Source organism: Mytilus galloprovincialis, chromosome 9 (genome assembly GCF_965363235.1).
Source record: "Mytilus galloprovincialis chromosome 9, xbMytGall1.hap1.1, whole genome shotgun sequence".
Taxonomy (NCBI): domain Eukaryota; kingdom Metazoa; phylum Mollusca; class Bivalvia; order Mytilida; family Mytilidae; genus Mytilus; species Mytilus galloprovincialis.
The window spans coordinates 34,668,864-34,690,217 of record NC_134846.1 but is presented as its reverse complement, the minus strand read 5'-3'; the positions used below and the strand labels follow the sequence as shown (position 1 = coordinate 34,690,217).

At 32.0% G+C, this 21,354-nt stretch overlaps 1 protein-coding gene across 2 annotated transcripts; it reads right to left on the bottom strand.

Moving 5' to 3' along the window:
- Positions 1–3,554: 3,554 nt before the first annotated feature.
- On the bottom strand, positions 3,555–16,256 carry LOC143044876 (putative RNA-binding protein Luc7-like 1). 2 transcript variants are annotated; one of them, XM_076217098.1, is made up of 11 exons: positions 16,087–16,248; positions 15,061–15,132; positions 13,622–13,716; positions 12,802–12,900; positions 12,046–12,156; positions 9,108–9,251; positions 7,705–7,881; positions 6,427–6,605; positions 5,608–5,688; positions 4,536–4,742; positions 3,555–3,940 (listed from the first exon to the last, which is right to left on the bottom strand). In XM_076217098.1, exons 4-11 carry the CDS (start codon positions 12,895–12,897, stop codon positions 3,913–3,915), a joined length of 1,023 nt encoding a protein of 340 aa, XP_076073213.1. In that variant the 5' UTR covers positions 12,898–12,900; positions 13,622–13,716; positions 15,061–15,132; positions 16,087–16,248; the 3' UTR covers positions 3,555–3,912. The 2 variants fall into 2 exon arrangements, with proteins under 2 accessions (XP_076073213.1, XP_076073212.1); XM_076217097.1 differs by lacking the exon at positions 15,061–15,132 and having other exon boundaries at positions 16,087–16,256.
- Positions 16,257–21,354: the final 5,098 nt, after the last annotated feature.

The window sequence follows — 21,354 nt, the reverse complement described above, 5'->3', positions numbered from 1 at the left end:
GTTAAAATTTCAGCTTCCATCGAATAACTTGAGTTTCTTTTGATCAATACATTGGTTTCTATTTAAAAGTTCTGGTTTGTGATAAGTACCAATCTGATGAATCAACCCATTTATCACCTTTGTTTACAGATATTGTTGTAATGTTTAACCCTGCGATATTCTTTCTAAGGTTGCGCCCACCTTGAACCACGAACCAGTCATCCAGTGTTTGTTTGTTGCTTTTTGCCATGTTGGTTTTTCCATCATTGCAATATTATACTATAATTCATGTCGTTAGTTTTCTTTATTTTAATGTTTCACTATAGATTTTGTTCATGGTTGAAGGAAGTTTTTTTCCAAATTTATTTCCGTGAATATTGGAATATTGTGCATTAAATACAGTTAGAAACCACAAGGCTACATCACTTATTTTGCTGAAAATATAGTGCAACACAAATTCTCTTGATTTCATTTTACCTGCCTCCCTGAAGGCTGTCGCATGTCTATTAACTCTGTTCAAAGGAAAATTTCAAAGATTTCTTGGCATCTTTGAAAGGGAAATGATTTGCAACTTTATACTGTTAATTTTAAGTATTTTTTACATCATTCATGTACAAACTTTCTGTTTGAAAAAGAGTTCAATAAAATTTATTTCACTCAACGTACAAGGAAAATTTTGAGATATGTACATTCACATAGTATGTCCTTTATCTAAAAAGGTTTCATGAAATTCTGTTGTGTGGTTTGAGAGGAGTTGCGTAACAAGAAACAGGACTGACAAACTGACTGAAGGGCGGACAGACAGACGGGTCAAAAACATTATACCCTCCGCAACTTCATTGCGTGGGTTGTAATTATAACCCTGGTACCTTTGATAACTATATCCAAACACTGAAGTGACATCTTTTGTAGAAATGCACATCTGGTGCAGACAAAGTTGGTTCTGTTAATGTTATTGATATATCAAACAAGAAACAATTTAAAATGGTTTATTCATATCATGTATACCAAATCTTGCAAGTTAAAAGTATGCAGTAACATTCAGATCATTTGAACAACAGTCACTTCAGTAAATAAAAACTTCAAAATGTTTTTTAAGGGATTCAAGTTTTGGAAATAACATTATTAATCACCATAAAAAAAACCACATTAATTACTACATACAAATATAAAATCAATTTCTATAATCAAATATGAACATGAAAAATATAACTGAAACAAATTTCTGTCTAATTTTCTAAAGTTAGGTGTCCATTTCTGAAGGTCAACCTGTAATGCAAGTTATTCACATTTCAAGACTATTCATAATAAAATGGAATTCATTTAACTGCAGATGAGCTTCATATATAAAAAAAAATTATGAAGAGAAATGAGCATAATTATTGAATAACAAATAAAAAACCAGATGCTCCACAGGGCGCAGCTTTATACAACCGCAGAGTTCGAACCCTGAACAGTTGGTGCAAGTATGGACACAACATTCAAGCGTGATACAGCTCTGAATTTGGATTGTGATTAAATATTAAATATTTGACACAACATAGGTTTCTGACACAGAATGAATGTGGTCTAAGAACTTAAACTTAAAAATTTTAAATTGGACATTTACCAAGTATGGTCCAATATCCAAAAGTTCAATTTTGGACCCTTTAAACCTCAATGTGGACCAATTTGATAACCGGGCCCAAATATCAAATATCTAAATACATGGTTAGATTCAGCATATATCAAAGAATCCCATATATTCCATTTTTGTTCAAATCAAACAAAGTTTAATTTTGGACCCCGATTTGGACCAACTTGAAAACTGGGCTCATAATCAAAAATCTAAGTGTTTAGATTCAGCATATCAAAGAACCCCAAGAAGTCAATTTTTGTTAAAATCAAACTAAGTTTAATTTTGGACCCTTTGGACCTTAGTGTAGACCAATTTGAAATTGGGATCAAAAATTAAGAATCTACATACACAGTTAGATTCTGGATATCAAAGAACCCCAATTATTCAATTTTTGATGAAATCAAACAAAGTTTAATTTTAGACCCTTTGGCCCTAATTCCTAATTGTTTGGACAAAAACTCCCAAAATCAATCCCAACCTTCCTTTTGTGTTCATAAACCTTGTATTTAAATTTCATAGATTTCTAATTACTTAAACTAAAGTTATAGTGCGGAAACCAATGTGTCTTCGGACGACGACGACGCCAACATCATACCAATATACGACCGCAAAATTTAATTTCTTTAACGACATGTCAGAAGTTTTCTTAAAAGTCCTTTTAAGGTTCAGGGGTTCAAATTAACATTTGGTACTGGAAGGTCCAGGACCTTTGACACTCAAAACTGAAAGGTCCACAACCTAAATTGCAGGTCCTACTTTTACTTGAAATATTTTATAACACAGTAAGATACAAAATTATTGTGCCTTTGGTGTTAGGTTATCTTGTTACATTGTCAGTGTCACTGTTGTATAATATGTTCAATAAACTAATAAATATAATTGTCTTGTATATTATGAATTCATATTATCTTTATTTTTTTTTATTTGGTAGGGTGTCACTGTTGGTAGGTGTGTTGTAACCAAGATTAGTAATTAATTACTAATTATATCATTACCTCAGGGCTCACACTACTTCAACTCGATTTTAAAAGTCCACTAGAGCTTGTTACTTTGTTACATTGTATCATATCTAGTTGCACTATTTTTGATAATAAGGTACGAAACTTCCAGCTATTTACAGGCCCCTAAAAATTGAGGAGAAATTACCCCTTGGAATTGCAGTAATTTGTTTACACTTTAAAAACATCTGCATGTCATATCCACATGTATTAATGATAAAAGAAAAATGCTGTCACATTGTATTGGATGTTGACATGGAAATTTGTCAACTAAAAAACTTATTAAGTAATTTTGAGTTTTAACCTAAAATATTTTCTGGTCTTTCTTTCTTTTCCATATATCTTTTGGTTTTCAATTCTAGTGATTATATTTCATAATCTTAGATGTATTTTGTCACAACTTCAAGCCCGACATTATTTTTTTTATTGTATTTGATCGGCAAACCCGGAATTACCCTTATCCGTCCCGGAAACTGATCCGGTATTGTAATTATCTTCATTTCCGGTTTATATATGGCATCCATTGTTTTTCTATGTTGATGTTGTCAGTCAGATACGATTTCACTCGGATTTACAAATTACTTTTTAACGATTTTCGGTATAAAATTAGCGGTTGGATAAAATGAATATTGCTGTCATGAATAATAAAGATGAGAATTTATTTTGAGATCGTTTATTTGGAAATTTTGATAAAAAGGTCTGCAAAGTTATTTTTTATTTTCTTTCAAATCGAAGGTCCGTCGGGCGTAGCTAGTAACCAAAACGAAGGTCCGCTTGCAAAAGTGGAAGGTCGCGGACCTCGGACCACCGCTAATTTGAACCCCTGAGGTTATTCATAAAAGATTGAAAAATCAATTTCAATTTTCTATTTCGCATATCGTTTGACCATACCAAATACTGGCAACTCAGATTGATTCTGACAGTTCACAATAACATCAGTTCTGTTTATAAAAACAATGTTTACAAACAATTTTTAAGGATCTGAAATACATTTGGCATTGTATTTAGTAACACATGTTTGTAAACCTTTGTTTCATCTATATAAAGTTCCTAAATGCAGTAAGTTGCTGCACTTTTACAGTATTTTCGAATAATTTGTGAGATCTGTCATAATTTTCTCACTCATAATATGCAACTCAAGGTCAACAACATTACAAACTAAGGACAAATTCATTAAATTATCTCTAATGGTATTAAAGATACATTAAAACAAGAGTTAAGAATGATATGAGTTTTTTTTTCCAAATCAACAATCACATGATAATGTCAACATAGCACATGATCAGGTTAAAAATGTCAATGAAGTGTCTAATGTTTCTATTCACCACTTGACTTTTCTTCCACTCTGAAAAAGATAGAAAGAAATGTTATTAATAACTGTTTAACTTTCAGTCACAAAATTTCTTCCACTCAGAAATAGATAGAAAGAAATGTTTTCAATGACTGTTTTTTATATTATACCAAAGTCAGTCATTGCCTTAGCTGAAAAGTTTATATTCATACGTCCAAAATGTAAAAACTTGAACAAGTCTATGTACATCTTTAACAATGGAAAACATTGTAGGCTAAAATAAGTTATTTTTTTTTTTTCATCTTGTATAACTGATCATTTTTCTGGTTTACAATTTCTATCTTCTATAGTTGTAGCCACAATAATAATGAATTTCCAGTATATATATACTTTCTTGGAGGAGGTTTTATTGTTTTGGTTTTTGTGTGTGCATATTTAGGAATAGGGTATTGGTCTCACTAATACGTCTTTTTGATGAGTTAATTCAAAACAAGTCTAGAATCAAGGCGATTCAAAAATTTAATCATATACTGTGAAACCTTTTTATTTGCAAACCACCATTAGTTCACAGTTAAAAGCTTAATGAAAATAATTCAATTCACAGTATAACTATGAATCTAGTGAATGTCTTTTTTATTTCTACACCTACCCTTCAACAGGCAGGGGTGGCGCTGCTGCTGCTGGCGGTACTGGAGAGTGTGAACCATTCCTAGCTTCCTCTTTAACACTTTTATTTCTAGACCCTGATCTACTTCTTGATCTCTTAGATCTTTTGCGTTTGTGAGATCTTGACCGTGACCTTCTAGATCTACTTCTTGACCTACTACGAGATCTGCGAGACCTTGACCTGGATCGCCTGTAGAAGAAAAAACACATACATATTTAACTTTTGTTCCCTGCATCAATTTATTGTAATGCAAATATAAAAAGAAGATGTGGTACCATTGCCAATAAGACAAACTCTTCACAAGAGACAAAATGACACAGAAAGTAACCATAACATGATCATCAGATCATCATAAAATAAACCAACTTCAAATTAGTTGCACAAAAATTAAATTGGATTGAAAACGTTGATTTATCTGAAATATATTTGCAGCTATTTTCTCCATGTGTTTTCATAATTAAAAGTTGTTATCTGCAATTTTTAGGCAAAAAGGCGAAAATGCACTGTTCAAATGTAACTATATTTTCTATTATGAAATCGTTTCATTTTATTTACATTGATGCATAGATTTTTCCATAATGACATTTTGTAAACTGTTTATTCAGGAAAACATTATGTAACAATATGTAAATGTCTATCAAAACAATAAATATTCATGTAACTCTTATGACACAGTTATGCTGCATGGATAATTTGTTATATGTGATTTTTTTTCTGTTTCCTTTAATTTGATTTTGAGTTGGGTCTTTTTTATTCACCTTTAGAGCTAGCCCTGTGACCACAACTATCAATTTCCATACATCAATAAAACTATTATTCTATGCTTATACACCTTACAAATACTTCTAAGTTTTGAGCAAAACTATCTTATATTTCGGGGCCTTTTATAGCTGACTATGCAGTATGGGCTTTGCTCATTGTTGAAGGCCGTATGGTGACCTATAGTTGTTAATTTCTGTGCCATTTTGGTCTCTTGTGGAGAGTTGTCTCATTGGCAATCATACCACATCTTCTTTTTTTATAATTAAAGCTCAAATCAATATTGAAGACAAACCTATGCTTCTTCCTGCGTCTTTCCCTTGACCTAGATCTGGATGAATGTCTTGACTTCTTCTTCCTTGACCGTGATCTAGACCTATAACAAATTTTCAATATATAAATCTAAAATATATTTTATAAACCAAAAAGTTTGTCAAGTTTAAATTAATAGATCAAAATTAAATTTTTCTTTTTGAAAGGCAGACGTCTAATTTACATGTTAGTTTTAGTTTTGATTTTTCTGTGTTTGAATTATCAGATATTTCGGTACTTGTTACTTGTACATGTAAACTATAGACACATGCAAATTTTTTTTTTGAAAACTTCTAATTAGTCTACCTACATATCATTATGTCAAATAACTCACCCCAAAACAATTATTACCTATGTAAAACTCTTGTAACAAAAAAGATACCAAAACAAAACTTCCTGTTTAAATTTTTATACACACAGCTCACTCTGGATAAATTTTGAATCTTATTAAATGTTATAAAGGTTTTTTTTGATATCTAAAATCCTGAATGTTATAAAATTTGCTATATACTGTGGATTCATTTATTTTCATGGGTATCAATTTGTGGATTGAGGAAAACTTGCATTTTTGTGGTTTTGCCGATTTCTGTCTACAAAGCCGATAGAAAATTTGTAATTTGATTAACATTTGAATTTGTGGTTTACCTGTACCCACGAAATCTATGGAAAATGGTATCCAACGAATAATAATGAATCTTCAGTACATGTTTTCATAAATTTTTCATTATAACTGATATTGTAAATACAATTTAAATTTTTGAAAACATTTCCTTAGACATACTAAAATAGCAATAACGCTCACCTTCTATCTCTACTTCTTGATCTCCTGCGTCTGTCTCGACTATCACCACGAGAACGACTTCTACTCCGACTTGGATTTTTTTCCCGTTTTTCATCTTCCTCTTTTTCTCTCTCTTCACGTTTTAATTTCTGTTCTTCTCTTTCCTTTTCTCTCTGTGCTCTTCTGTCTGCCACACTTTTCTATAAATATAAATGATAGTTAAAAACTTTTCTTTTGAAACAATATTCATAAAAGAATTTCTATATTTTAAAGATGACACATTTTTGTTTTCAGTCCTCTTGCGATTTTTTCCCCAATTTTGAGTGAAAGAATATAATATTAGATTTTTGGTAGAAATGTCACTGTCCATGTTTTAGCATTGGAAACTACAAGAATCACTCAGATAAAAATTAAAGATTAGAAATTAGCAAGTGAACACATCCAGGTCCTGTAGAAAAATCTTTCCTCATTTATCATATTAAAGCTGTTTTCAAAATATTGCAGAAAAGGTAATTGTGTCAGACATGGACTATGACAAAGCAAGACTACAGAACTGGTAGACTGATGGTTGGTTGCCCTCTGTACTCTGGCAGATATTTTGTTAATGTTGAGAACAAATCACAAAGTGATACCCATGTGTCAATGTGTAAAAAATTCTTTTATTTCTACAGCTAATATTTTCAAATGTAAACGTAGCATTTCCCCCTCTCCAAATAATTAATTACATACACAAATACATATAGGTGTGCATCAATGTGAAAAGCATACACATGTATGTAGCTAACAGGAAGTAGGTAAGTGAAAGATCTGAAAATGTGTTACAAAACATAGCACACCTATATGAAATTCGTAACCTAGTAGCAAGAAGCACTGATTATTAATTGTGGAGAAAAAGACATGACAAAAAAGTGTAACCAACATAGTATAACCATATACCTACTTCCTTAGGTGCAAGGTATATTTATTTACAGTTACTGTGTATTCATTTATTTTCGTGGGTACCAATTTTCGTGGATTGTGGAAAATTTGCCTTTTCGTGGATATGTTATTTTGTGGTTTTGCCAAAAGTCTGCATACGACCTGATAGAATATTTGTACTTCGGTGAACACTTAAATTCGTAGTTTACCTGTACTAACAAAAACCACGAAAATTGGTATCTAACAAATAATAATGAATCCACTGAAGTTAAATTTGTTAAGCATTTGAATTTAATTTTCTTGTAAAAATAAAAATAAAAATTATAGAACAGACAGTGTTTTTTTTTTTAAAGTATTGAAAATAACATGCTGTTTATTTACCTTTAAATCCTCTAATTTATCTCTAATGGTTATGAACCCTAAATGTAGTTTCCCCCCAAAATGATCAGCTAAACGTCTGTCGTTGTCATGGATACCAAGGTAAGCTGAGCATACTTCACAGACCCGTAATTTCTGCTGTTGGTAACTTGAAGCAGGCATAGAATTTCTAAATTCAGTCTGAAAAAAGTAATAAATCAAATAAACTATTTAAACAAAAAGAGGATACCTTCTTTTATAACACTATACTTTGAACAGAGAAACTGAATTGTATAAAAGTTTTTATTGGGAGTAGAGCTTAAATATTTAATTGAATGATGCATGATTTTAAAGAGAGAACTTCAAGTACCCATATGTTTCTATACAAAAAAGCTCCAACAATTATTATTATATTAAGTTGTAAATCATTTAACCAAACTAACTTACGCTTCAAAGACAAGAAAAGATAAATAACTCTTCTCAATTTCATTCCAATTAATCACTGACATTCAACAGACATATAAGCCAAAATATATATGTAGGACTCTAAAGTGTGATGGTCACGCTAAAGTAAGATGTTCATTGAATATATATTGAAAAGTACCACCTACAAATAGGAAGGTACCGATCAACATGAAAGATAATGAAACCCCTGATTGTTTCTAAATTTAAAAGACCAACCACGTAATAATTAATAAAAAAAAGTCATTTAGGTGTCATAAAATACTGTATGTCCTGTTAAATGAATTTTTCAACAATTCAGGCACATTGATATTGTGATAATTTGTGTAGCTTGCCGTACACACAGTCTATCAATACTATGAACACCCCCCTTGCCGTCGTCACATAAGTTACAAATACCTCTATTTTATCGACGTTAATTTTCAATAAAATTGACATTATTTTAATGGGACCTTAAGTAGACTGCAAAGTAAACAATGATTTTAAGTATCTGTTCGATTCGAATATAGAAGCAGGATACAGGAAACAGGATACCTCTGGGTATACTTTTTTGTATCTATATAGAAATGTTGTCAAAGGACTGCGCAAGACACAAGTCCTTCTTCTAGCACCCGAAAATAAACACATTTGTTTTATCCCACTAAGCCCGGTTAGGTTTGAAATTAAGTCAAGCACATTCCGGTTTAAAAGTTGTTTATCAAATATTTGTGATGTATCTTCCGGCATGTACATAATTTTTTGGTTTGTATAAACAACTGTTAACGTCATAATCAAACTACGTTTATACATCTATACTTGCGCGAACCATCAGACTTTAACGTATGTAAGCATCGCACTTTAGCGTGATCATCGTACTTTAGCGTCCCCATCGCACTTTAGAGTCCTACATATATGAAACATGAATTCATATTTTTGGAACATTCCAAGTCACCAAACATTCCTCATTTTTTTTTTTTAAAACTAACCTCTGCAAGAGCTTTCTTTCTTTTTAAATCTTCCACTTGGTCCATATAATTCATTGATTCCTCTACTTCGCCATCCTGTCCTAATCCTTCTGCCTTGGCCAGTAAGGTTCCCATCGATTCTCCTAATTGGTGGATAATTTCAGCCTGAAATTATAGTTTAACATCTCATTAAATTGAAACAGTTCTGCTATATAACTTAACATATTTGTTAATAGAATTTTATTATCACCAGCATTTCATATATTAGAAATTTGCAAACTAAAAATAGCACACATAATTTATTTTTGATTTTAGGCTTAAAGTTGAATGTAGCTAACTTACTTTTTCTTTTGCAAAGCAACTGAAGACAAATGCTGTGCTAGTTATTAAACTTACAAGTACAAACAATGTAAAAGAGCTGTTTTATGTATTCCACAACACCTTCTGCTATTCTGTCAAATGGTTTGTGTTTATGTATGTATTGTATGTATTATTGATGTTGTGATGTAATCAAATGTGTACCAATAGTTTATATAGACTTTTGTTTTTTGTACATTTATTGTTCATCAATAAGGCTGTTAGCTTTCTCATTAAAATTGTTTTGCATTGTCATTTCGGGGCCTTTTATAGCGGACTATGAGGTATGGGCTTTGTTCATTGTTGAAGGCAGTACAGTGACCTATAGTTGTTTAATTCTGTGTCATTTTGGTCTCTTGTGGAGAGTTGTCTCATTGGCAATCATACCACATCTTCTTTTTCATATTTTGTAATAGATATATAGTTTACATAACAATTTATGAAGGACAATTATTGCAGACATGAACCAACAACAACCACTGAACTACAGGCTCCTGACTTGGGTCAGGTACAAAAAGAATGGGGCCAGGTTAAACATGTTTGTGAGGATTCAACCTGGACCTAACCTGGGACAGTGGTTTAACAGAACATAACAAACTAAAAATCAGTAGCAATTGGCTGAACTCAAAATATTGGAACATGGCACAAAACAACTAACATAAAATCAACTGAAAGAAAGCACCAATATAAGAGTACTCACAGTTCCTGAATGCTAGTTCAAAACCAAAATATCATGTTTTCCCAGATTAAAGTACCAATCAGTACACGATTTATCGTGTGTACTGGTCTATTTTGAATATTATGACAACAAAAACATTTTTCAAACAAATGTTAGAAGGTCTTGATTTTCTGTTCTTCCAGTACCTTCAGTTTCATTCAGATTCTCACAATAAATGGGTTTTGACAATATCTGCAGGGGTTAAAATTAACATTTGTTAATGGAAGGTCCAGGACCTTTGACACTCCAACCTAAATTCCAGGTCCGCCTTTTACTTAAAATATTTCATTACTCAGTAAGATACAAAATTAATGTACTTTTGGTTTAAGGTAAGCTTGTTTCATTGTCAGTGTCACTGTTGTATAACATGTTAAATAATAAATGTAATTTTCTTGTATATTATGAATATATGTCTAATTTTCGTTTTAGTTGCAAAAATTGTCTGTGGGTTTTGCCTTATTTTTGCAAGTTTTAGACCTCTGAACTCCCTTAATAAGACACAGAAGAGAGAGTCCACCCCTCCAGAAAACACAGTTTTATCCAATTCAGTTTTCCAAGTTATTGGAGCTCAAAATGCAAGTTAAACATAACAATAGATAGTCACGTTGAGGGAACATTGATCAGATCAGGGGTGGAAGGTCACAGACCTTGGACCACCACTAATTTGAACCCCTGATTCTGCCCAGGCTGGGCATATATATACCCAGCCATTAACTTTATAAATGTTTATTCAGTTTTCATTGGAAGGACCCAATGTAGACTAGTACAGATCATTGATTTTGGTTTTCATAGTTTGTTTATATGTTGTACTTTTACGCCACTGTCTAAGGTTAAGGAGAGGATTTCGGACCCTCTTTCACCTGTTCATGCTGTAAGTGTCTGTCCTATATATTTTTCAGCAGTTGTTGTTTGTTGCTGTACACCTTATTTGTTATTCATTCTTTAGATTGTACATAAATAAGGCAGTTAGGTTTTCTTGTTTGAATTGTTTTACATTTGTTTATGAACCTTTTTATAGCTATCTATGTCTTAGATGCATGATTTTTTTTTTAGTTGTTAGTTGCTTTGAACTAGCTGTCAGATAACTGTGAGTACTCTCAGATCTGTTCCTAGTGTTTTTTTGTTGTTCGGATGTACAAGTACCTGGCCACGTCCACTTGTATTTTTGTCCATCTGATGAGTTAAGCCTTTTTCAACTGATTTTTATAGTTCGTTCTTATGTTGTACTGTTATACCATTATCCCAGGTTAGGGGAGGGTTGGGATCCCACTAACATGTTTAACCCCGCCAAATTATGTATGTACATGTATGTACCTGTCCCAAGTCAGGAGCCTGTAATTCAGTGGTTGTCGTTTGTTTATGTTACATATTTGTTTTTCGTAAAATTTTTTATATAAATAATGCTGTTAGTATTCTCGTATGAATTGTTTTACATTGTCATTTCGGGGCCTTTTAAAGCTGACTATGCAGTATGGGCTTTGCTTATTGTTGAAGGCCGTACAGTAACCTATAGTTGTTAATTTTTGTGTCATTTTGGTCTCTTGTGCAGTCTTCACGCTGAACTGCTAAATCTACAGGCCCGCAGCTCAATTTTAGAAAATTTTTAGTTAAGATTCTGTTGGCCTGTAGGTCTGATTTTTACAGGCCCGAGAGCAATTTTACCAGCTTGGGCTGCCACTCCGTGTGAAGACTGCTTGTGGACGGTTGTCTCATTGGCAATCATACCACATCTTCTTTTTTATATATATGTGTCATGTATTTTACTCATTGTTGAAGGCTGTATGGGTATTGTAAACTATAGTTGTTAATTTTTATGTCATTTTATCTCTTGTTGATAGTTACCTCATTAACAATCATACCTGATCTTCTTAGTATTTATCTTACCTTTGTGTTAGCTTCTTCACTGAGTTCTTCCTGTGTTTCTTTCAATCTTCTTTTGGCTAATTCTGTTTTTCTGTCACAATCTGCAATGAAACTCTGGAGATGTTCCATAGCCTGTAAAAAGACGAAAACAAAATATGCTATTGTAACAACACTAAACAGTTGAAAGGAATATAATTATGTCTTCAAGTTTTTAAATATTTATCATTATCAAAATCTGTTTTGACCATGCTGGTCCATAGCATTTCTATTGTGAAATACCTCCAGTTGGTTGGTCCTTTGATTGTTTTTTGTGGGCAAAACCTTTGAACCACCACTTTTCCAGAACAGCCAACAGCCAAAATCTTTATGTAATTTATCATATGATAATGAGTATGCTAAAATTCACCTAGAAAGTTTTTTATTGACTGCATGCTGACCTCTAGATGTTTTTTGGTTGATGTCTTAGGGTTGTTAACCCTTCACCTCCTGTTATGCATATCCATGATAAACATCTTCATAAACCATTCTGACTTTCACTTTCAAAGACAGTTACTTTTCTCATTTCAATAGTTTTACATTTGTCATTTCTGGGTCTTTTACAGCTTACTTTGTGGTTAAGGTTTTGCCCATTGTTGAAGACATTACAGTGACCTATAGGTGACTTCTATTTCATTTTGTCCATGGAGAGTAATCTCCTTGACAATCATACCACATCTTCTTATTTTTATAACACATCCCTTTTGTGAGATAGGTGATTACTCATGCGATCATACTTACATCAATATCATAGTAATAATCTTTTCCTCTTGAGGCTTGGTCGTAATCAGCCCTGAGTGCTAAGTCGTGGATCTTTGGACATTCACCCAAGTCCATTCTCTGTAAACAGAATAACAGTTATTCACAAATCAAACAACATCTTAATTTTTAACCTTTTATCTAATTTTCCTTCCATGATTTATATATATGAAAGATGTATTGTGATGAAGTGTTGTAATAGAGTAATTTTATGTATTCTCATCTGGTTCTTCAACTTCAAAGTTCAATGTTAAATTTAAACTAATTGCTTTATACCGAAATGTCTGTTCTAAAGATGTCTTCTTTTATCAGAAACATGGCAAATGGTCTTGTAATTGATAACAACTTTTTAAAGCTATATTGTGTAAAGATAGTTTGCTTAGACTAACTGTTTTGAAACTTAGAATATCACAATGGGTTTGTCTTGATTTAAGCATGTCTGTATGTATTTCATCTTTATAATATACTGTGTTGATTTACAAAAACATATGTGTTGTACTAAACAATATATAAATAATATCTCAAAGATGTCTACATGTACTTTGGTTCCTGTGATATCTGCACCTCTTTAGTAATTAATCCAATCAGTATTTACCAACTAACCACACATTTACTTGCTCTTTTAATAGGGAAAATAGGGATGATACATTTATCAATTGTCAAAAACCAATTGAAAAAAACCCATTGTAAACATGTATTTCCAAATTAAAAAAAATCTAGCTAAGAAAACCCTATCAAACTTTATTTGGGATGTACGTACCAATTTCCATGTCATGTTTTCCCATTATATACAATCACTTACCGTGCTAGAAAGAATATCGTGTGGGCAGCAGCTTAGCAGGAAACTCTTACATACCCGAGGATCGTCAAACTTCACTTTGTATCTGGATCGATCTCCTAGAAATTATATTATTCGACAAACATGTTAGAAACTTAAATAATTCAACAAATTTTACACCTTGATATTTTGCCCATTTTATAATCAGTTCGCATAATGACTGAATGATTTTTTTTGTATTTTACTAATTACAAAAATCTTTGTAAAGGAATCAAATCTGTGTTTTCCAAATTGACTGGTTTTCAAAAAAGAGGTGCCATTATGTACATTAAGTGTACACATTCTTTTTACATTTCAGAATCCAAAATACTACTTTCTCATGCCAAAAAAATGTCATTATGCCAACTGTTATACATTATTATGATAATTAAGCATTACAAGTTGCAAACTATTAATTCCAATGATTTTTTTGTTACTAAATTTTTCAGAATTATTTAATAAAGAAAACAATTTAGAATATCATAGCTTGCGACATGTACTATCATCTATATTTCTGTCAAAAGATTTGGCTTTTAAAAATACACACAACATATCTGCTCTTGCAATTAAAACTTGAAAATAATTGATATGTTAACATTTAAAAACATTTATGAAACCATACAAGTACTCACAGTTTTACTGGTGACATCCAATATCCTTGTTCTCAATTTAAAAAACTTATTCATATATTGTACAAAGGATTTGTGCGTATTTTACAATACCACATAAGAATAAGTAAACTATACATTTAAACAAAGTAATTAAATTTTCAAAGTAGCAGGCTTAGTCTTTCCTTATGATTCTATAATTTAAATTTGTACTATATTTCAAATTATTCCTTTTTGACAAATTTATGAACACAGAAATTTTTCAAAATCAAGTTTAAGAAACAAAGGGTTTAACTCTGACCTATTATAATTTTTACTGATCCCAAAACGTGTTTTATCACTGGTAATCTTGACACATTAACATAAACCAAATCTTTTGACAGTATTTCAAAAATTAGATTGTTTGTACTTTACATATTATACACACTGCGATCCTTTTATCATCTGTCAGTGGCATGCTTTTTTCTTAGTTTACACCTTTTCCTCTCACCTGCAACAGTAAAGATTCCTCAAAGCTGCCAACATGCTCATTAATTAAGTGTAGAAATTATCAAATACATTTCAGTATGCAATATTGGCTTAATAAAAGTTAAAGTTTATGTATTAAACAGTATAAAGTTACCTGTCATAAATTTACCCTAAATTTACCTGTTAATAAATTTACCTTTCTAACATTACCTGCTAACATATTTTACCTTTTGATAAATTGACTTGATTTATGCTATTTATGAGAATGAAAATTTATTAATACATGAAATAGACAAAGTTACAATAGAAATAGTACTCTGCAATGAAAGCTATTTAATTTCAACTCACGGCTTGGACTTCATCACCTTAAAACCCTTGGCAAATTTGACTGCAATACACCTGACCATATGAAAGGGGTCCCTTGAAAAATAGGGATGCAAATTATTAAAACCCATGAATTTATTGTATTTCAATGTGTAACTGTTTGCATAAAATATTAATGTCATACCATTTAAATATTTGAAATACATGCAAATATTTGGAACAAAATATATTTTCTTCAAACATGTAAAATGAGAACAAATGCAATATTTGATAACTTTAATTAATTATGACTGTTTTATCTCAAACTACAAGATAAATTGCAGTCTGAAAATTTCTTACTTTAACTTATCACACAATTAAAAAATATATTTATGTTAGATACATTTGTAAATACATATTTCAGCGTGCTTTTAAAGTAATAAAAAATATGTATAAAACAGTTACACATTAAAAAAATCCTGAAAACAAATGTTACTGTAAAGCAGACAACTAAAGCATTTGAATAAAAACATATACCAAACCACTCATAGAAATGTATACAACTGTACATATATAAAGTGAGAGGTACACACTACATTTTAATTCATTATCATAGTTAGACCGACTTTAATAATATTTCATATTTGATTCATCTGACAGCCAAATTTATAATATATTATAATCATAAGTATTAATTAAATTTCTTTACTTCAAATACATGTTGAAATTTAATTTCTCATCATTACTATCCCGAAATATTAAACTGTGACAAAGATAACAATAAAAGTCAATTCACAATATACAAATTTCTCAAACGAGTTTTAGTTATCTCCCCTTATTAAAGAGGTCAAGGACGCCAAAACAAGATTTTTGCAAACACAAGTTCATAAACGAAAACAGTGCAACAAATTCTTGTTTTCTTTAAATTCTTAAATTGAACATTTTGTTTCCGACAACCATGATATGAACATTTAGAAAATAAATTTTAATGGCTTGGGACAGAAGGCTTTTCAAATCCTGTTTGCTTCCTGGTTTTCATGCACGAATTTGTCCTTAGAGTCTTCAACATACCATCTCTTGCTGTGCCCATCAGCTCATCCAACATCGCCCTCATTTGTTCTTGGGCAGACATTGTGCTGTCTATTTAATTTTTGTCTACAATAAACGTCTAAGCAAATTATATTTCAACAACTAAACATTCATGGCGTCAACACGTATGGTACGTAGGCGGATAGAGCGCCACCTATCGAGGACTGTTTAGAAGAAGTCGTTCTGATACCGGTATTGTACCCTAAATTCTGGATAAAAAGTATGATTATTTTGAGAATATATCGATTTACGTCTATAATTTTTGTGTATATTAATGATCTTGTTATTTTTCATTTTCATTTTGTTATGTTGTGTCACAAACTATAAATATGTAGTTGTATGGCAATAAAGATTTGAATTGAATTGAATTATTCCTGACTGTCAGGTAAATTATCTTTATAAGGTATATTGTAAATTCATGTCTCAATAGATTGAAAAACCAAAACACCAACAGTCCGATGATAAGTACTATATATAATACCAGAGACATATAATACATGTATTAGATGTCTCTGATCAAACTCATAAATATATTTGAAAATCTCATAAATTTAATTTTCAGTGACTCTTCAACATTACTGTATGAAATAAGAAACTGATGTAGTGGTATGCTTGCAAATACGAACCGATGGTGCGACTGTTGACAGATCTGAATTTTAATCAGGTTGAGGGGTCAACGTGCGGCCTTAGAAAATGAGCAAAACCTTTATCACATGACAAATTTACAACAATTCAAACAATATACTAAAAGGCGTATCAATTCGACAATTTCAATTCTTTAACCATGCATTCAACAGGCATCGAATACACGTGATTTTTGTTAACATTCGTGTCCAGTTTTAGACCAAATTTTATCTAGAGGATTCAGATTCTCCGAATTTTCGATATTAGACGACTTTTCAACAGACTCGCATTGGAAAATGATTCCATCAACTCCAATGCATGACTTCTTTTGTAAAGCCGCTATAGTTTGGAAAAAAAATGACAGTCCACTGACATCAAACTTTCAGACTTTCATTGTTCTATACAACGCCGGACTTTTCCATTCTTTTTTTTTTGTCTTATAAATCTCGAAAACCGTAATAGATAGACAAAAACATTAAACCACGAAAACAAAGAGTACCGAGACAAGATCTACAAATAAGTCTGACAACATGATCAAGATCTGCAACGACAACTTACTGTGAAGTTATTGCCAATAAATGAAGATTTTCCAACTTTTTTGAATTGTTGCCTATTATCTTGAAAATTATAACAGATATAGATAAGTCCTTTAAATGGTATAAATTGTTCAGCAAGCAATGATTTACAAATGAGACAACATGACAAAAATCGGAAGTCGACTCCTTATTTAAGTTTTTGCACTTAAATAAACGATTTTTCGGTTTTTCTACATATTTGCTTCTGACATGAGAAAAAATTGAAACAATTTAAAAAACTAATCGCCTAATTCATATAACAAAACAATTTACGAAAAACAAATATGACAGACAAGGACCAACAACAACCACTGAACTACTTTTCCACTGATTTTTATATTTGGTTCTTAAGCTTTTTATGTTACACCACTGTCTCAGATAAAGATGAGGGTTTTTCGCAAACAAACTAGTTCAACCCCGTCACGTCCTGCATGTTTGTGCTTGCCCAAACTCAGGGGCGCGCATCTATCGTTTGTTGTTGCTGTATTTCATATTTGTTTTTCAGTCACTGTTTTGTAAATAAATCAGGCCATTAGTTTTTTCCTTTGAATTGTTTTATATTTGTAATTCGGGGCCTTTTATAGCTAACTATGCGGCATGGGTTTCGCTCATTATTGAAGGCTGTAAGGGTAAACGTCTGTGTCTGTTGGTCCCTGGTGGAGAGTGCTCATTGGCAATCATGCCAAATTTTCTTATTTTTATGTATACATTATATGCTGTTACAATTGTTTTAACATTCGTAATATATAAACTTTGCTCATTATTGAATGCCGTACGTTGTTTGGTCTCTCGTGGAGAGTTGTCTCATTGACAACGATGCCTCATCTTTTTCTTTTTATATTTGGAACATTTATCGCATGGTGAATAAAACAATTACAGAAGTGACCTTTGACCAATAATAACCTTGTTCGAAACACGGAACCTAAGACATAAGCTAGGTCATGTATCCTCTGGACATAACCTTGGGAAGACTGACCAGTAGTTTTGAGTTATATACAAGTATAGCAAAAGGGACCTTTGAAAAGATACATGTATCCTGCGGACCAATAACAACCTTGTTCAAAACACGGAACCTAAAACGTAAGCTAGTTTATGTACCCTATGGACATTTAATAAACTTGGACAGACTGACCAGGAGTTTGTAAATATATATTAGGTCTAGCAAAAAGAGAAAGAGGGTCTTGCCCTAGTGGACAGGCAAAAGGAATCTATTCATCACCAGAATTCATACTCATAAAGACTGAAAATATACTCAATGATTGCTTGTGTGGCGTGTGACAATTTGTAAACTTTTGAACAATTGAACATTCGAACTTTTGAAACATTCTTAATTGCATGTTTACGTATGATAAATAAGTATTAATTTTAATCGAAATCTACTCCGTTATATTCAACCCTGAAAGAAAGTTTCAATGTCAATTTTCACCATTTCGTTTTGCAGATAGATAGAAACTTTAAATAGCAAAAGTGATAGCAGGATAAATCTACAATTAAAGAACCTTAGTGAGCACGCTCACATACCCCACGTCCCCACATTGTCATTGGAGAATTAAATAAGTATAAGAAAAAAAAAATTGTATAAGAAAAAATATTGAATAATAATTTCCTGTCAATATACATAGTATGTCCTTATTATCTACAAAATTTCATGAAATTCTGTTGTGTGTTTTCAGAGGAGTTGAGATGACAAACTGTTGCAGAAGTACTTTGAAGCAAATAAGTTCAAAGGGCATAACTCCTAGAAAAAAAATTGAACCGTAATTTCCTGTTGATATGCACATCTACATAGTATGTCCTTATTATCTACAAAGTTTCATGAAATTCTGTTGTGTGGTTTGAGAGGAGTTGCGATGACAAACTGTTGCAGTAGTACATTAAAGTAAATAAGTTCAAAGGGGCGTAACTCCTAGAAAAAAAATTGAATCGCAATTTCCCGTCGATATGCACAACTACATAGTATGTCCTTATTATCTGAAAAGGTTTCGTGAAATTCTGTTGTGTGGTTTGAGAGGAGTTGCGATGACAAACTGTTGCAGTAATATATTAAAGTAAATAAGTTCAAAGGGGCGTATCTCCTAGAAAAAAAATTGAATCGCAATTTCCCGTCGATATGCACAACTACATAGTATGTCCTTATTATCTGAAAAGGTTTCGTGAAATTCTGTTGTGTGGTTTGAGAGGAGTTGCGATGACAAACTGTTGCAGTAGTACATTAAAGTAAATAAGTTCAAAGGGGCATAACTCCTAGAAAAAAAATTGAATCGCAATTTCCCGTCGATATGCACAACTACATAGTATGTCCTTATTATCTGAAAAGGTTTCGTGAAATTCTGTTGTGTGGTTTGAGAGGAGTTGCGATGACAAACTGTTGCAGTAGTACATTAAAGTAAATAAGTTCAAAGGGGCGTAACTCCTAGAACAAAAATTGAATCGCAATTTCCCGTCGATATGCACAACTACATAGTATGTCCTTATTATCTGAAAAGGTTTCGTGAAATTCTGTTGTGTGGTTTGAGAGGAGTTGCGATGACAAACTGTTGCAGTAGTACATTAAAGTAAATAAGTTCAAAGGGGCGTAACTCCTAGAAAAAAAAATTGAATCGCAATTTCCCGTCGATATGCACAACTACATAGTATGTCCTTATTATCTGAAAAGGTTTCGTGAAATTCTGTTGTGTGGTTTGAGAGGAGTTGCGATGACAAGAAACAGGACTGACGGACGGACGGACGGACGGGTCAAAAACATTATACCCTCCGCAACTTCGTTGCGTGGGGTATAAATATACTTTACAATGACTGATAATTGTCAGTTTAAAACTTTTTTATAGAGACATTTCTGTTTCATGATAATTTTGACTGGAAAAAAGCCATTATTGAAGATGCAGGTGCGCGACACAGGCTCTTTAGATTCCCTAGTTTTAAATATTTGTTACTTGAATTTTTTTTTCGTGTTTCCTGTCTGTTTGCATCAAATTATTAACGCTGTCATTGAAAAGAATTTTAGTTTCCAATGAACGAATATGGATAGCCTATGCAAGAAGGTTCTAAGTTTCCTCACTTTTTTTTAAATGTTATGCCGTTTTTTTCTCTTTTGTTTATCTGTTTAGCCAATTGTGCTCTTTTCTTAACACTTTAGACACCAATTATTCTCCTTTCGTAACACTTTTAACACCCAGGCCACAATTAAAAATATTTTGGTTTGCCCAAACCCTACCCAAAGGTTGAGACAGTGGATAGGTAGGTAGGCATTTTCAAAAAAAAAGAAATTGAAGTATCGGGTGTTTATTAGTCTTCATGCCTATCTGATTAAAAAAAATCTTCAAATCAGGACAATAAAAGAATTTGAGTAGGCAGCTTTTTTCTGGGTAGGTAGGGTTTGGGCAAACAAACCTATAATTTTTTTTATGGCCACATTATTTCAGTCTTTATTCTATATTTTTTGCCCATCTTTTTTTTAGTCCCCGATTCTACACCTTTGGCCCTTTGCTCTCTATTCTGTTAACCCTTTCCAGACCCTTATAATGCACATTGCTATAGCAATCATGCAAATCTTGATGCCAACGTTATTAATTTCAAAATACTGACTCGGTTGGTATACTGGACCGTCCTAGTAAACAATACTTCGTGGTGCCAACGTTAATAATTGGATATTACAATCTGTAATGTTTTAAAATTTAATGCTATTATGAACCAAAAACAGAAATCTAAACTTCGAAAATTGTGCCAATTTATTAGAATTATAAATGACAAACTGGATTCTCTCTGATGTTAACCTGTCGGCTATACTGATGATACCGTTGTAATATAACTCATATTTAATGCTTCCTCAACAAATGTACAATGCAATGTAATATGTTAATTGCTGTTTTTTTCTGTATACCTTTGTTCAACTTAGGTGATAACAGAATAAAAAAAAAAATATGATACAATATACAACTTAAAACTACAACTTCAAGTTCAAGTTCTTTATTGTGAACTCTCAGACACATACTAGTATAATGTTACATGCATGAGGGATTCAGTACATATACTCAAATGGAGACATGTAGAA

Coding starts and splice junctions, on each gene's coding strand:
- LOC143044876 (XM_076217097.1), bottom strand. CDS start 16,147: ATGTCTGCCCAAGAACAAATGAGGGCGATGTTGGATGAGCTGATGGGC. Junction 12,901..13,621: donor ACGATATTCTTTCTAGCACG/GTAAGTGATTGT, acceptor TTCTGTTTACAG/AGAATGGACTTGGGTGAATG. Junction 12,157..12,801: donor ATTATTACTATGATATTGAT/GTAAGTATGATC, acceptor GTCTTTTTACAG/GCTATGGAACATCTCCAGAG.